Source organism: Panthera pardus, unplaced genomic scaffold (assembly GCF_024362965.1).
Source record: "Panthera pardus isolate Hobbes unplaced genomic scaffold, ASM2436296v1 HiC_scaffold_13, whole genome shotgun sequence".
Classification (NCBI taxonomy): Eukaryota; Metazoa; Chordata; class Mammalia; order Carnivora; family Felidae; genus Panthera; species Panthera pardus.
The window spans coordinates 149571106-149589085 of NW_026526688.1; the positions used below are offsets into that span (position 1 = coordinate 149571106).

The following is a 17980-nucleotide window of genomic DNA, read 5'->3' on the forward strand; positions in this document are numbered from 1 at the left end:
TTTTGGGTATTCCTTAGTGATAAATGAATAATAGCATATTATAGACATTCATTAATATTTCTTGAATAAATCTGCAATCACAAATCTCCCAAAAATATAGTAAAAATGAAAATTATGATACTTCTGAGCAGTTTGATTTCACAAATGATGCTGTTCTGATTTTCCTACATCTTTAAATTTTTCAGCTTTGTCAATTTAAAAAAGAGAGAGACGAATAATTTTATTATAGTTACATTTATAGTAAGTTTGGAGTTTTAAGAGAAGCAACTTTTTTTTTTTTTTTAACGTTTTTTATTTATTTTTGGGACAGAGAGAGACAGAGCATGAACGGGGAGGGGCAGAGAGAGAGGGAGACACAGAATCGGAAACAGGCTCCAGGCTCCGAGCCATCAGCCCAGAGCCCGACGCGGGGCTCAAACTCACGGACCGCGAGATCGTGACCTGGCTGAAGTCGGACGCTTAACCGACTGCGCCACCCAGGCGCCCCAAGAGAAGCAACTTTTTTTAAATTGTGTAAGATAGCCTCCCATAATCCTGAACAAACTAAAGAGTAAAGTACTTAGCAGTGAGATTGATTCTGCCTTTTCTTTGTTTTACAGATCAAAAGTCTTATTTTTATCATAGCAGCTTTCAAATCCTAAATGTCAAATACAGTAATCAGTTAAATTCACCAGCTACACAGGAATATAGGGATTTGAGTGGAAGAATTGAATCTATGGTAAGTTAATATTTCTCTTTGCTCTTTATCCCATCATCAAACAAATTTGATAATAAATCTGATATTTTGTGATATATCTGTAATTGCTAGATGCTCTATATTGTTTTCTTCCCTGAATACTGAAAGATATGTTTGTGATTTTTTCAAGTTAATTTGCTAGTATACTGGTTCTTTACATTTTTTAAGTCATAAGTGGAAAGTGTTAGAAGAGTCTTGAATAAATTAGTATTTTACATGATTATGACTTCAAAGGGTGGAAGTCTATTGTTTGTACAAGTTGAGCATTTCTTACTGCTCTCCTTGAGATTGCCTTTCTAAATCCTTTTCATTTTGCCTTCTTTCCTTTTTCTTATCCAACTAAACACACAGGTAGCAGGTGTTAAAAGATACGTTTGCATGTCCATAATAACATAGGTTAGACAACACCCTACTTTGGCTCAATGATATACATAGAAAATATGCAAAGCAAGCTCGGGCTTTCAGTTGAAGAGGCCTTCCAGGAAACCTCACAAGTGGGCCCTTTGCATTCATTTATGACCATGGACCAGTGTGTGACCTTTCACCCAGAGAGTCAGAGTTGACCAGTGTCAAGGTTGCTTACTTACCCTTCCTTTTAAAGAGTCCTAAGAATATAAATTAGTCCAGTTGCTCTAAAACTTAAACATTAACAAAATCACCTGGAAGGTTTTTCAAAACACAAATTTCTGGGCCCTGATGTGAGAGTCTCTGATTCAATAGGTCTGGGGTAAACTGAAGAATTTCCATTTCTAAGTTCCCAGGTGATGCTGATGCTAATGGTCCAAGGACCACACTTTGGGAACCACTAAGTTAATCTAAATGAGGACTCTCATGGCTGGGGGACTGAATCACTGGCTTGTCTAACACATTTTTCCCCAGAGGCAAACCTCACTAGAAGCCAACTTATGGGACAACTGCTTAGTTAGCATGGGATTAGAGCAAGGGAAGTTAGGTATATCATTTAAATGTTTAATGAGATCAGAATAACAGCTGAATCAGTGATTTGGGAGGAGAATCTATGACAGATCCTAAGATTTTCCTTGTTTTGAGAACCTTGAGAGTTTTGCAAAGTACTGGGCAGGCATTTTGTAAAATCCCATAACTGGGCTTTCTAAACTATTTCCTCATGCTTAGGGTGGAATTACAGGTTCAGGGGAGGACGACCATAAAGAAAGAGTATCATTTTCACTCCATCACATGAAGGGGGTTCATTAAATTGTCAACATGACTTATCACTGTCAACTTGATCACCCAGCTGAAGTAGTGTTTGTCAGGTTTCTACACTGTAAAGTTACTTCCTCTCTTTTCCATACCATACTCTTTGGAAGAAAGACACTATGTGCAAGCCACACATAAGGAGTAGAGGAGTGAAGCATTAAGCGTTGAATGTTTGAAGACTATTTAAAATTCTTCAGTCAATTCTCCCATGTATTTATCAACCACTTGCTTATATCAATATAGTGGTCTCTGCATTTTTAAGATTAATTTTTGTTTGTTTATTTTTAACTGTACCTATTTTTTAAAATTTTTTTTAAGTGTTTATTTTTGAGACAGAGAGAGACAGAGTGCAAGTGGGGGAGGGTCAGAGAGAGAGGGAGACACAAAATCTGAAACAGGCTCCAGGCTCCGAGCTGTCAGCACAGAGCCCGACGCGGGGCTCAAACCCACGAACCGTGAGATCATGACCTGAGCTGAAGTCGGATGCTTAACAGACTGAGCCACCCAGGCGCCCCAAACTGTACCTGTTTTTTTTATTTTTTGTTTTTTTTTTAAATATAATTTATTATCAAATTGGTTTCCATACAACACCTAGTGCTCATCGCAACAAGTGCCCTCCTCCACTCCCAATGTTTATAGCAGCACTTTCAACAACAGCCTAAATGTCCATCAACTGACAAATGGATAAAGAAGATGTGGTTTATATATACAATAAGAATAATTTTTAGGCTGCACTCCAGAAATGCTCCAGTTTACATTTTCACCAGCAGCACATAAGTATGCACAAGTATGCTTATTTCCCCACAGCATTAACCCTCAACGTTGTAAATCATTTTATTTGTTGCTAATCTAGTAGGTGAGAAGTGATATCTCACTATTATTTGGATTTTCATTTCTTTGACTACTAAGATTTAATCTGTTTTCATATAGTAATAGGTCATTTTTATGACTTCATTTGTCAATTGCCTGATCATGACTTTGCCCATGTTCTTACTGGAGCATTTGTCTATTCTATATGGATTCGAAAAAAACAAAAACAAAAACAAAAAAAACACCACTTATCCTTATTAGCATATTAAAGTTTGCCTGTCATTCACATTGCATATATTTCTCTAATAATGTGATTTGACTCTCAATCCTATTTATGATGTAGGGATTTTTTAATGTTAAACATTTAATTTTTTATATATTTCATATGTATTGCATATATTTCATATATATTTCATATGTTTATAGAGCTAAATTATCAATCCCTTTTATGATTTCTCATTTTTTGTCATGTTAAAAATGGCTTTATTCATTCTAAATACTCTTTAAAATATTAACCCTCATTTTCTTTTTATAATTTTATTATTTCAGTTTTTAGTACCAAGCTATTGAGAGTACTGTGGTTTTATAATATATTTAAACACCTGGCAGGAAAAGATTTCACTTGAAATTCTTCTGATGTATGATTTCCATAATCTCATTTATTTATCCTTCTGTAAAACCACTTTGAACATTTAAAACATTGTATGAATGATACTCTAATAAGGTGCTAATCTATAGTTTACAAAGCACTTTCACATGTATTATACAGTCATATAAATTGACAAATCACTTTTATAGATGCATAAAATAAAGGTTGTGAGTTTAGGAAACATGTCAAAGGCCATTCAACTGGAGTGTAGTAGAACCAGAATTCAAACCAAGGTCTCCTGACTCCAAATCCAAGTATCATACCATTTCCCAATGGTAACATGAGTATCATCATTGTCCTTGTCCCACAGACAACATTGTTTTCCTTCATGAGCAATAGAATAGTCTCAGAAACTTCTATGAGGCAATTCATCTCTCTTTTCTAGCTCTCAGTTTACTCATCAGTGAAATAAAGTCATTGGACCAGATAATTTTCACAGTACATTCTAACTCAAAAAGCCTATGATTTTATGACTTTCATGCAATATATTCATTCATCTGTTTTTCCTATCCTGCCTCTCTGGCCACTCCTCTCTGTCTCTATAGGCTCACCTTCCTTTATACTGTCATTAAATTTTGAAATTCCCCAAGGCTTTGACTTATGCTCTCCTCTTTTCTCACACTGGTTTTTTTCTATCCTTAGATGTTCTCTTTGATGAGTGTTACTTCAACCAACACTTGCACACTAATGACTCATTCTGTCTCCAGCCCAGACTTTTCTTCTGTACTTCAGATCTGTTCACCACACTGCCAGCCTAATGTCTCCACTTGGCTGTTTTTTTATTAATCTTAAATTTATTCTGCCCCAAATCAAACTCATGATTTCCCCAGAGCCTCCTAGCCTCCTTCCAATAATCCTGTCCCCATTAACAACATTTATTCAGTTTTCCAAACCCAAACCCTGGAATTCATCTTTGAATTACTGCCCTCTATCATTCCAAATACCCAATCCATTACCAACCTCTGCAGGTTTTATCTTCTTTATTTCCCTCAAATCCATTCATTTCTCTTCATACCTACTAACACCATGTCCATCCAAACCATCACCTCTACTCTGAACTACTAAAATAGCATTAACTGATTTGCATTTCTTCCCCAAAACTAAATATCCATAGGCAGCAAAAGAAATTATTCTCAAATTGCAAATCTGATTGTATTATCCTTTTGTTTAAAACACTTCAGCAACTTCCCATTATTTATGATAAAGACCACTAACAAGACATGCATGGTCTGGCCATTCTGGCTCCCTAGCCTCCTTGCTCTCTATGCTACAGCTGCACTGGCCTTCTTTCATTCCTGAAACACACCTGTGTGTTCCCACCTCAGGACTTTGCATGTGCCATTCACTTCACTTGTGAGGCTTTTTCCTTCCTCTTCAACTAGCTAACTTTGATTCTTCCTAACAATCTCAACTCCACCAGCATTTCCTCCAAGAAACCTCTCTAATATTGATTGGATCAAATTCCTCTACTGTATTTCTGTACTTATCAGTTTTAATTTTACTTAAATGTGGATGATAACTTGATTGGTGCTTGTCTGCTGCCATTAAATGTAAGCTCCATAATGGCAAGGACTGTTTATTTTCTCTCACCATTGTACCCAGTGCTTGATAGAAGGGGTGTGCTGCAAAAAAGTTACTGAAAACCTGTTGTTGAATGAGTGAAAAAAAATGAATAAGGCCATCTAGAAATATTGAAAGCACCAGTTTGCAATATATATATATCAAAACCATGAGCACATTCTGACTAAATGGGATGGGTCTCTGTCAATAAAACAAAAGATTTCAGTCAGGATTCATACCTGGGATCAACTGAACTGTTGAATCTCCCCTTTGTTATCAGGTGTGATAATGCAATAAATTCTGCAAACAATTGCCACTTTTTCCAAAATATATCTAATTATAGTCCCATGAACAAACTAGTTCATAGGAAGAGAAAGAAAACAATACCCATTTGAGATTAATTTTATATCACTTAAACCATCAGGGCTTCTGGGTAAAATTCATTTCAGTTACGTCCATTTAACAAGCATTAATTATTGGGGTGCCTGGGTGGCTCAGTCAGCTAAGCGTCTGTCTCTTGATTTCAGCTCAGGTCATGATTTCATAGTTCATGAGATTGAGCCCAAAGATGGACTCTATGCTAACAGCACAGAGCTTGCTTGGGATTCTCTCTCCCTCTCTCTGCCCTTCCCCTGCTTATGCACAGGCCCTCTCTCTTAAAATAAATAAGTAAGCTTAAAAAAAAAGCATTGATCATTACTTAATGCCAAAAAAAACCCAATTTGATAACATACTTGACAATGAAATGTTCTTTGAATGAATAAATAAAAGATGCATTCTATCTGTTGGTTCCTGTGCCAAGTCTTAGGGATACAAAATAAAGACATCATTGTAGTCAGAGGCTCACAGTGGTCTCCAAAATGGGGTTGTGCATTCCAGGGAGGGATTCACAGTAATTAATTGTGAATACTCAAATACTTGGATATCACTCTACATGTTTTCTTCTCATAAAGAGTTTTTTTAGAAGGAAGTGTTTTGTTACTATTTAATAAATGGATTGGCATTGGTACCTTGTTTGGTTTTATGTCAGCTGGTCCCACACACACATTGTTTGTAAAGGTATCTTGAGGGAAGAGGGGAAGGGCAGTAACACTTTTACTTCCTCTGAGTAGATTTCAAAAATGTGCAGTTTCAACTGGATTTAAAGATTTTATTATCTAGTTCTAAAACTAAACAAAGCCTCCCAGAAATCACTAAAGGAACTGAGAAGAATCCTGCAAAACACAAATTTTAAAACCACAATTCGGAGATAACTCTAATATGCCAAGGACAGTAATGACCAAGTAAAGGAAGAGTAAGGTAATAACAGAACTGACACTTCACTGCTACTGACTAAAGCAAATTTACCAAGTGAAGCAATAAACAGTATCTTTCTTAGAAGATATTTAATACACACAAACACACATACATACCCTGTCTCTTCAAAGTGTAAGAAATTAGGCGCTTTTTAAATAAAGTTCATACCATGGAGAGAAGACTTTGAAAATATGTTTAGCAACGGGTCCATCATGAGGTGTTTGGATTTTCTTGTGTTTTACTGAAAATGTTGCATCTTACCTATAAAAGTGCTTAGACATGCACACATAAAAACTGGGGGGGGGGGGGGAGGATTAACTATCATGTTTGGTTGATTTTGAACATACTTCTTTTAATGTTTTTTAAATGTTTATTTATTTTTTAGAGAGAGAGAGCACAAGCAGGAAAGGGGCAGAGAGAGGGGGATAGAGTATCTGAAGTGGGTCTGCATTGTCAGCACAGAACCCAAGGTGGGGCTCAAACCCACAAACCTTGAGATCATGACCTGAGCTGAAATCATACGCCTAACCAACTGAGCCACCCAGGTGTCCCTAAACACACTTCTTTAAAAAAAACATATAAAATGAAACACATTCCATTTGGTTTGCAAGGATAACCAATTGAAATCAGGGAAGACGGAAAGTCACGTGTTAAATTTCAACAAAACCTTTGCACAATGGTTGGGAGGGACTGACAACTTTGTGTCATGATTTATTAAATTCTGCCAATGAGGCACTTTATACATTTAGTGCCATGTAATGGTGTGGAAATATCTTCAGCATTCCAAACCAAGTATTTAAATTAAACTTAGATCATAACTTTGAATCATTTTATTACAAAGTATTTCAAAAATTATAAATTCTATCCACATTACCAATGAAAATATTATTACTAAATATAAAGGGGATAAAATGACTAAATGTTTGCTCTGTTAATTTGGTCTTTTAAATTTCTAATTTCGTCAATGTTTTATAGTATATATTATTAGCAGTACAGTGTTACTGCATATATATAATTTATAAATAAATATACATGTTTGTGCTACTCATGCATAAAATATTTTATCCATAGGAATGCATAATCAAAAATTTTTGCAGACCACTATAATAACAGATCATATTGCCACATATTTTATCTTTTTCTTGAAAACTGAACTTTCCATATCTGGTTAAACAGAAAAGAAACTGATAACTGGAGGGTGGTTGAAATCACAAAAACAACATTATTTCCATTATTCAGCTCATGAATAATATGAACAAAACCATACCTATCAAGTAAGAAGACACTAAAAATAAGGTGATTTATCTTCATGGGTAGCTAATAAGATCTTTCTTCTCTAATGATGGAAATGTGTGATAACTGCAAACATTCTATATGTAATTGTCTTACACTTTAATGGCTGGTCTATTAACAAATTTAATGATTCACTTTGTTAGAATTTAAATAATCCACATCTCACTTCAGTTCTTATCAACTATGAACATTACTGAGGTATGAGAATTCTAGACTATTCTAGAATACAAAGATAATACTGACACCCTCAATCAGTGAAGAAATATAAAATAGTACTCTGTTTTTCATTGTTTACTTGATTTTTGTCCAACACCCTTGGGAAGAGCCACCAAATCACACTGAGTACAACATCTGATGTTTAGATGCCTTCTAGTGAAGATGCATCCTATCCATTATCATGTTTGTATCATAAGTGGAGAAATAGGCACTGCATCAAAAGGCTGTTTCCCCAGACTAAATCAATCCTATGTGTTGAGATGAAATTGAACTAAAATGAACTGAACTGAAAACTCCAGTCCCTATTCCTCATTAACTTAAGTCCTGTGTTGCAAAGTTGGGAGGAAGGAGAACAACTGGAAGCATAAAAACATTTTCCCCTTTCTTTCTATAGATTACTAAAACATTCCAAGAATCAAATTTAAGAAATCAATTCATCAGAGCTCATGTTGTCAAACTGAGGTAAGTGGAACTATATAAAAATATATATAAGCTTAGGGGCGCCTGGGTGGCTCAGTTGGTTAAGTGTCAGACTTCAGCTCAGGTCATGATCTCACGGTTCGTGGGTTCGAGCCCCACGTCAGGCTCTGTGCTGACAGCTCGGAGCCTGGAGCCTGCTTCGGATTCTGTGTCTCCCTCTCTCTGTCCCTCCCCAGTGTACGCGCGCTCTCTCTCTCTCTCAAAAATAAACATTAAAGCTTTAATGTTTATTAAATAGTAATATTACTAGTAATATATTAAGCTTACATTAAGCAATATGGCCCATTTGACTTTTGTTCACAGCATAGATAATGAGACATTCACACAATTTGTTGCAATATTATGAAAGTAGTATTATGGGCAGCTTAAAAAACAATGCAAATAAACAAAAACAAAACATGCCACATTTTGATCTATTACTAATGTAAGTAAGCATATCACTTGAATACATGGTAGAAAAAAAAGAAAGGTTAAAGAGAGTTGGGTGAGGGTACAGTAACGAGGCCATCCTACTGCATAAATCCAGTGGATACCATTCACAATACAGTCTATGTAAACAGTGCCCTCTTGGAGTTGTGCAATTCTGTGGTCCTGGGCATATTCAGCCAAGATTAGAACACTATGACCAACATCAAGCTTTTTGGTTTGTATCTGCCTGGAATGCTATAACACAAAGGACCTTGTGGTCAAATCCAAGCATGTGTGGCATGAATTAACAATAAGGGGAGTAGCAGCATGCATTCTAGTTATTTGACATTCCTACCTTAGTTGAATATATACTTATCTGTGTGATGTGATGAGACAGGCCCTCCCAGCTAAAATACTGACCCTTACTGACCTTACCACAAATGCCTCAAATGCCCACATTACCCAATCCTTCAAATAATATGCAAAAGTCCTTTGAAAGGGAGGTGTTTCCCAAATACCACCACCACAAGAAAATTAATAGTTCTTATTTGCTGTAGAAATACTTAGTAAGTCCAGAGCATGAACATCTGGTCAGATACATTTTGTTGAGAAATGAGAGGGGAAGGAAGAATCCATGGGAAGAGTACTACCAAATCAATTTTAGTCAGTTCAGCACACTTTCGCCTTAGCACTGTCTTGTGAAAATCTCTGTACTAGCCACTGGCTTTCAAAACTTGTAGGATTGAATGAGTCATCTGTACTTTTTTACTTCCCACTTACTGCTCAATCCCCTGAAATCTTACTTCTGATGCCACCACAAAATGCTAATCGCCTTTGCCAAATTCAACAAGGACATTCAAATCACAAGCTCCAAGCAAATTATATCATCTTCTGTTTGGACCTCTCAGTGATATTTGGTACTGTTGTATTTTTAATCCTTCTTAAAATAGTACCATCCTGTAGTTTCTATGACCCTACACACCCTATTTTCCTCTTACCTCTCCATTCACTCCTCAATTTTCTTCACTAGCTCTTATTCCTTCTCTGCACATCCTTCAAATGTTGGACATTAGGCTGTGCTATAAGCCTCTCACCTTCTCAGTTCACATTCTTGACTTTCAGTGGCTTAACTGACCCCTATATGTTCATCATTCTCAAAGTTGCATCTCTGGGCCAGTCCTCTCTTCTCATCTCCAGTCATGAATGTACACAGCCATCTCCTTAATGTCATCATACAGGTATCTCACAGACAACTCAACTTACTAAATCCAGACCTGAACCTATCATCTCTCTCCCACCAAATGTTACCTCAAATTAAGTGAGGTGTCACTTTCAACCTAGTTGCTCAAGAAATATGTAAGTCATCTTTAATTCCTCCTCTCCCTCAACCCATACATCCAATCATCTAATCTTTCAGTTCTATTTTCTAAATATCCCTAAGATCCGTAACTTTTATTCAAACAGTGCCCTCAACCATCTCTCTCCTGGACTATGAACGGCCTCCTAATGAGTCTCCTTTCCTCCAGTCTTGCTCCACTCCACATTCTACAAAGCAGTCAGAAAGACTTTTTGAAACAAAATTCTAAACATATTACTCTCCTGGTTAAAATCCTTCCATCCTTCCATTGGCCTCTCCTGGGCTTATCTTTCACTATCATCCAACTAGACTTCTTTCAGTTCTTCCCTGGCCCTAACCTCAAGACCTTCATATAAGCTATTCTCTCTGCTGGAAATGTACACACACTTTGCCCCCTTTCCCTTCAGTTTTAAACACAGTATATAAATAGAAAGCTTGAGGTATGGTAAGTCAAAAAAAAAAATCAGGAAAGGATTACCCTTAAAAAGATAGTTTGTTATAGTTCACAAGAGGAGGGTACATGCCTCTTTGGTAGAGTTGTTATAAAGATCAAATAAATTAGTGTAAAACACATGGTCCTGTTTGGGTATCTTATTCAAAGTTTGTCATTCACTAAAGATACCTCTTCTTTGAATTGGTTCTTCTACTTTTTGTTAGTCTTTTCTTGTTGACTTGTAGGAATTCTGTATTTATAGTAGGTAGCAATCATTTGTCACTTTCTGTGTTGCAAATATATTCTTCCTGTCCATAGCATATCTTCAAACCTTATGGCATCTTTTATTGTGAAAAGTCAGTTGCAAATAGTCTTATTTAAGAAATTCTTTCTACTCATGTATGTAAAGACATTCATATTTTCTCGTAAGTTGTAAACATTTTTGCTCATATTTAGACACTTTGTATATGATATGAGAAGTAGATTTAAATTTTTCCATATGAGTCATTTTCCTTCCATTTGTGATACCACTTCTGCAATACATTGTTTACATATGTCAAAGAATCAATTTCTGGTCATTAATTCTGTTCCTTCCTATTAAGCTTAATACTTGTCATTCAAATAAAATCTACCACTATAGATTTATCTATTTCTCCTTATGCAATATATTTTAAGACATAGTGTCAAGTATATATATGTTTAGAATTGCTATATCTTCCTCAGGAATTAGTTCTATCAAGATATTAATCTTTTTTATCCCTCATTTTTTTTAATCTTAAGATCTCTTTTTTTAATGTGTATTTATTTTTGATGAGAGAGAAAGAGTGTGCAAGGTGGGGAGGGGCAGAGAGAGAGAGAGAGAGAGACAGAGGATCCAAAGCAGATTCGGTACTGACAGCAGCAAGTCCGATATAGAACTCAAACTTTAGGGCTCACAAAGCATGAGATCATGACCTGAGCTGAAGTCAACCACTCAACCAACTGAGCCACCCAAGCACCTCAGTCTTAAAATCTCTTGTGTCTGATACCATTATAGTTACATTGACGTTCTTGTGGCTATCATTTTTCAATATATTTATCTATCCTTTTATTTTTATTATTTACATATTCTTATAGGTTAGACATTTCTCCTAAAACATTAAGTTAGATAATATTTTCTAATGCATTCTAATCATCTTTGCCTTATTTTAGTGATTATCCTTAAAATTTAAATAAGGAGAGTTGGCTTAATCCATTACCCTTCTTCTACTTGGAACTCTTATTCATGTTATTATGAATGATGTTTTAGCTCCACCTTATTTATAATGACACCAAATCAGTCATTGGAATGATAGATTACCAGTTTGTCACTTTCTCTGTTCCCTATTTCTTATTGTACCTCAACTCTCCTATGTTCAATCTCTTTCTTACTGAAGTACTTCATTTATAAATTTTCACAAGAGTCAGGGCATCTGGGTGGCTCAGTTGGTTAAGCATCCAACTCTTAATTTCGGCTCATGTCATGATCTCACAGTCATGAAATCGAGCCTTGCTTTGGGTTCCATGCCAAGCATGGAGTCTGCTTAAAATTCTCTCTCTCCCTCTGCCCCTCTCCCCTGTTCACGCTCTCTTTCTAAAATAAAATAAATAAATTTTCACAAGAGTAAATGATCTGTAAAGTATCCTTTTTAATTTTTCTTTGGTCTACAAAAAGTCCTATTTTATTTTCATTCTTTTTTTTTTTATTTTTTTTTTTTATTTTTTTTTCAACGTTTTTTATTTATTTTTGGGACAGAGAGAGACAGAGCATGAACGGGGGAGGGGCAGAGAGAGAGGGAGACACAGAATCGGAAACAGGCTCCAGACTCCGAGCCATCAGCCCAGAGCCTGACGCGGGGCTCGAACTCACGGACCGCGAGATCGTGACCTGGCTGAAGTCGGACGCTTAACCGACTGCGCCACCCAGGCGCCCCTTTATTTTCATTCTTGAATAAGACTTTAGTATGGATATAAAATTCCAAATTAATAGCTATTGTGTCTCAGTGCTATTGTGCTCTAAGTGTATATATACAATTATATATCACCTTTTTCATTGCTATTAAAGAACCTGTCCTTCAGTCAAAATGTTCTTTGGTAGCTAATCTCTTCTCCATTGTCTGAATATCTTCCATTTGTCTGTGGAGTTCACAGTTTTTTAATGATGTATTCATATGTGTGGGGGTTTTTTTTATTTAGTATGCCTCAGACTCATTGTGATCTAAGCCTTCATGCCTTCATCAATTCTGGATAATTCTCATCATCTCTTGTAATATTGCTGCTCCTTTGTTTTTGTTATTCTTTAGTTTTGCATTAGGTAAACATTGAGCCTTCTCTAGTCTCTTAGCCTCTATTTGATCTGTTTCATCTCTTTATCTGTTACGTTTTGTGTGATGTCTTTATGTTCATCTTTCAGTTCACCAATTTCTCTTCAGCTTTGTCATATTCTATGTAACCCACCCATTGAGTTTTTACTTTCAGGGAAAAGTTATGATTATGTATTCCTGTCTGCAAGCTCTGTTTGTTTCTTTTGTGAACCTGTCTGGTCTGTTTTGATAAAGTCCTATACTTTTCTCATATTTATGATTCCCCTTTTATGTCATTAGTCATTTCAAGTATAGTTATCTATCTGTTAATTTTATTATGTGACGCTTTTGAGGATGCTCTCCTTTTTCTGCTGAATCTAGCTCATGATATGTTGTTTGCCATTGGGATTGTATGCTTATATTTAATCCCACTTCATAAGTAAGACACTATGCAGCCTGGATTTAACATTCAATATTACAGAGCATTTGTTACTCTAGGAGGATCAGCAGCATATGGACCTTTTTTGTTTGTTGGTTTGTTAATTTCTTTAAGTTTCTGGAACCATGAAGGTGGTGGTACTATAAATCCAAAACTTTCAGGTAGCTAGGCTCTTGATCATGAATTATCAGGAGAATCTTCTTTTTTCTGTCTAGACCTGGAACCCTAAGACCCATAGACCTACAGACCTTTTTTTTTTTTAATGACATGATGAGCGCGTTTTTTTCTTTCCAATCCATGCTTTCATTGAGGGTTTAGTTCTTTGAGAATCCTGGTCTTATTTAGAAACCTAATGTTCATCTCCCTAGTTAGCACTAGCCCAAAGAGTCCTCTCCAGCAACCATGTAAATGCTAAAAGTCAAGCCTGTTGGATACTCTAGTGCTTATCACATATTATTCATTTTCCTTATTTTTGGCTTTCCAAGATTTCCCTTCCTTTAATGTGACTTTAGCTTTGCATTCCAAATGAAATGTATTGTATTTTATCAAACACTTCTGGTTATTTTATATGGAGAAGGGTTTTTTTTTAATTATTTGGGCTTTTGAGATGTTAGAAATGGATATAAATTATTTCTTCAGTGTCTGCCCCTCCATCTAAACTGCAAAATCCATGAGAATAGCAACTGTGAATCTTGGTCACAGCTAATTTCTGAAACCAAGAATAGTGCCTACTGCAAGAAGGTACCTATTTAATATTGCTAAGTAAATATTAAATTAATATCTGGAATAAATATTACGGCAGAAATGACTATTGAGAGGAGAGGAGGAGGCCTAGAATGAATAGGAGGGACAAATTTGTCTAAAGCACCTTTTCAGGAGAGAAGATGGCCAATGTTAGGTGAAGGAAATGATGTACATGGTAATTTACACAGAAAGAAGTGGAAATTATATCAATTTTTGATAATTATAGCCTTCAGTCAAATTATTAAGGCTCACTGTGAGAACTATCTGCGGTTAGCTGATAACAGAGGTAAAATTTTAACATATGACTACAAAAGTTAAATTTTGCTTTTGTAGCCACATTAATGGGTTTAGGTAATAGAAAATTAACCTGAGGCTTTAAGTCACATAAATTTGGAACCTCTCTCCTTACAGGTTTGTTTAATGAGATAAGGGTGTTTTGTTTTATTTTTTAAGATATGTGAAGTCTAATAAAAGCTAATATGTACTGTATACTATTCACTCTTCCCAAAAGTTTTGCATATATTAATGGACATAATCTTCATAACAACCCATTTTGATGTGAGGAGACTTAAATACAGAAAGATTAAGAAACAAATAACTTACCAAAGTCAAACCATAAATGGCAGAGCTAGTATTATTCAAATTCTGGCATTCTGACTTCAAAGCAAGCTATACCAAATAGTGGATACAACATACTATGCATCAAAATCAAATATTTGTGGAACAGCATTGTGTGATAGATCATTAAGTATGCAAACACTGTTATGTGACCAGTTAAATTCTAAAGTTGAATTGCCCAAATGAATCTTTTTAATGTTTAATCAATAAGAGTATATAAACAGAACAACTGAAAATTATAATTATCTATTTAATATATTTATGGTTTTCAGGCAAGAGGGTAATGGTGTGATAGCAGATGTTGTCATGAAATTTAAATTCACTAGAAACAACAATGGAGCATCAATGAAAAGGAGAATTGAGTCTGTTTTACACCACATGCTGAATAACTCTGGAAACTTGGAAATAAACCCTTCAACTGAGATAACATGCAAGTACCATTTTTATATACCATTTTATCCCAATATATCAACTAAACCAGTTTTAATTCATATTTTAATTTAATGAGACTGACTTTTCTTTCCTTGGAATTAAACTTTATGAAAACTATATATTATAAAGCTAGACATAATACATAGTTCTCTAATATAAAACATTCTAAAATTTAAAGAATCATTTAGCATTCATATAATAAATTTTATTTCCTAAACATTCTTTATTACTTTTCCCTCTCAACACTCCTTATCTCTCAACAGGAGAGACATTACTGTCAGATCTTCAATCTGTAGGTGTGCTATAGGAATGGCAAATAGCTGCTCAAGGTCAGAGAACAATTGAATTAACACTCCACCTCACCCAGAACCCAGCATGCAATCGGGAGGTGTGTGATTAATACTCCTAGAATAAAGAAGAAAATTAGAAGATTTAGCAACATCCCTAACTCCTCTCTGAAAATATCTGTACCTCTTCTTGTCTTGAATCTATTTTCATTTTTTCCCATCCCAATTGCTACCACTCTGGTCCAAGCCCACATCATTTCTGACTTGAACTATTTGCACTAGCCTCCATACTACCCGTTTTATTTACTGTTGGCCCCTTCCAAACTATTGTCCACATACTGATGAAGTTATGTTTTATATTTTAAAACATAATCTCATCATTATTTAAAAGCTTCCCATGACTTCCCACAAAAACACAAAACAAGCAAACAAAAAAAGACCTGTAACTGGGATACCCAGCCTTACCCAGGACAGTCCCAGTTCATGTCAATTGTCCAAAAACCATTATTAATATTAATCCCTAAGTATCTTGGTTTGGACAATAAATGATATGACCATCTCATTTAAAGCACTGCATGATCTGGTTCAAACTTACCCCTTCAGCTACTTATTATACCACTCTTCCTTATTCACCATAACCTGGCCACACTTTCATTTCCTCCACCTGCCAAACTCTTCTCCTCCTGACTCAGGGCCTTTGTATATACATTGTTTCAGTTTCTTATAATACTCTCTAGTTCATCCCTTTACATCCATCAGGTCTCACCTGGGTCACTGGTTTCTAATGTAAGCCTTTTCTAACTTCTATTACTCAATTATTTACCTGTGTCATGGACTCCATTTTCCTTCATAACATTTATCACAATCAAAACTACAAAATTATTTGTGTGATATTTCTGTTGATTGTCTTCATCCTACTCTGTAAGTTTCCTAAAAGGCAAGAACAAGTCTTTCTTGTTCATCCCAGTGTGCTTCTACTACCATCTACTACATAATAGATGCTCCATTAATATTTCTTGCAGGACTAAAAAAAAAAGACTTGATATGTACATAGAATTTAAGGACACTCCTCCAACTCTGTCATGCACTATTAATAAACCATGATTCCCTTAATATAAGCTCAGGATTAAAGGATTTTGGTAGTCCCCACATTGGACTGGTATTCAATTACTATATGCCTGTTATAGCTGTACTAAATGTTACGATATTGAAATGCTTTCCTATCTATCGGTAAACCACCACTGTACCAAGCCCACAAAGATGTCTCCCCAGCCTCTTCAAATCCTCCCATCCCTACCCCCAGACTCTCAGTTCATCCCCCTGCAATTGAAGAGTTAATGCTTAGGGACTTCCAAGACACTGCTCTAGCTCCATGGTTTATTACATCCTTCTGACTGGCTGGCTGATGCTCATCCATTACAATTTGTTTAATCCCCACAACAACCATAGACTCTACTTTTATTGTTCCCACTCAGAAACGATGGACAATTGCCCAGAGTCCTGCAATCTTAATGTAGGGGAGGCAGGATTTGAACTCAAGTCTCTCTCATTCAAAGAATAAAAAGGAGTGGTCAGTTCTTTTTATTCCTGGCATCCAAAAGGATATTTGGACTCCCCTGACACAAAGCAGATATGATACCCAAACCCTGTGAAAGTTCTGGCAGGAAATAAGTTTGCAAAAATTGATTTTAGAAAGCATGAAAACTTGCCTAAGAAGTTTAGATATCTTTTATAGGAAAAAAGAAACTGGTTTCTCATTAGAAGCTTTCAAGCAAGGGAGGATATGATCGGACATAGATTTTTAGGGGGAAAAAAAAACAGCCTGGTAAAGTAGAGGCAGACACATTGAAAAGTGCAAAGGTGGAGGCATCGAACGCAGACTGAAGGTTGTTATAATAGTACAGATGTTAAATGATGAAAGCATGAACTAAAGTAGTAGCCAAAGGGATGGGGAGGATAGGCCTGATTCAAAGGATAGTTAGAGGCTAGAAGATATAAAATCTGAAAGCAAATAAAATGTGAAAATGACAGGAAGGGAGGGAACTGGAGACTGATTCAGAATTTTAGCCACTGGTAGAAGTGGAATCATTTCCTAAAGGAGGAAATATAACAAAAGTAGCAAATCTGGGGTAAAATTTGGTGACCTTGAGTTTGAGAGGGCTGTAGCATGTGCAGACCTTAAACTAGAATAGACAGACCTTCACTATCTACTATCAACATAGTTTTCTGTCTGCGCCCTCCTCCCATTTTCCCACGTCACACTTTCACTCCTAGCTCTACTGACTTCATTGTTCCACAAACATCATACATCTCCATGCACTTGTGCCCACTACCCTTCCACCTGGAATACACTTTCACTGCTTGTCTACCTAGAAAATTCCTTTCAGGTCTTCAGAACACAGCTCATATGTTTTTCTCACCATGATAACTTGGTGAATATCTCAAGTAGCATGACCACCCTCTCCTTTCTCCTCTCTACTTCATACTTAAATTTATTTGAATGATTTTTTTAAATAATTTCTAAACTGTAAGTCATGTGAGGGCAGACCTCCTGTATTTTTCTCACTGTTACACCTGCAGTACTAAGAATTGTATCAGTTGAGTAATACAGATGTATCAATATATACCTACATATATATTCAGGTAAATGAAAACTTAACTTCTCTTATACGACTTATCACAT

At 35.8% G+C, this 17980-nt stretch overlaps 1 protein-coding gene across 1 annotated transcript in view; it reads left to right on the top strand.

Moving 5' to 3' along the window:
* TMPRSS11D (transmembrane serine protease 11D) overlaps window positions 1-17980 on the top strand; it is a 51610-nt gene that overhangs the window by 20022 nt on the left and 13608 nt on the right. The window contains exons 3-5 of the mRNA XM_053900718.1: window positions 600-718; window positions 8173-8240; window positions 14851-15008. Coding sequence (XP_053756693.1) covers window positions 600-718; window positions 8173-8240; window positions 14851-15008 — 345 coding nt within the window. The remainder of the gene's footprint in view (window positions 1-599; window positions 719-8172; window positions 8241-14850; window positions 15009-17980) is intronic.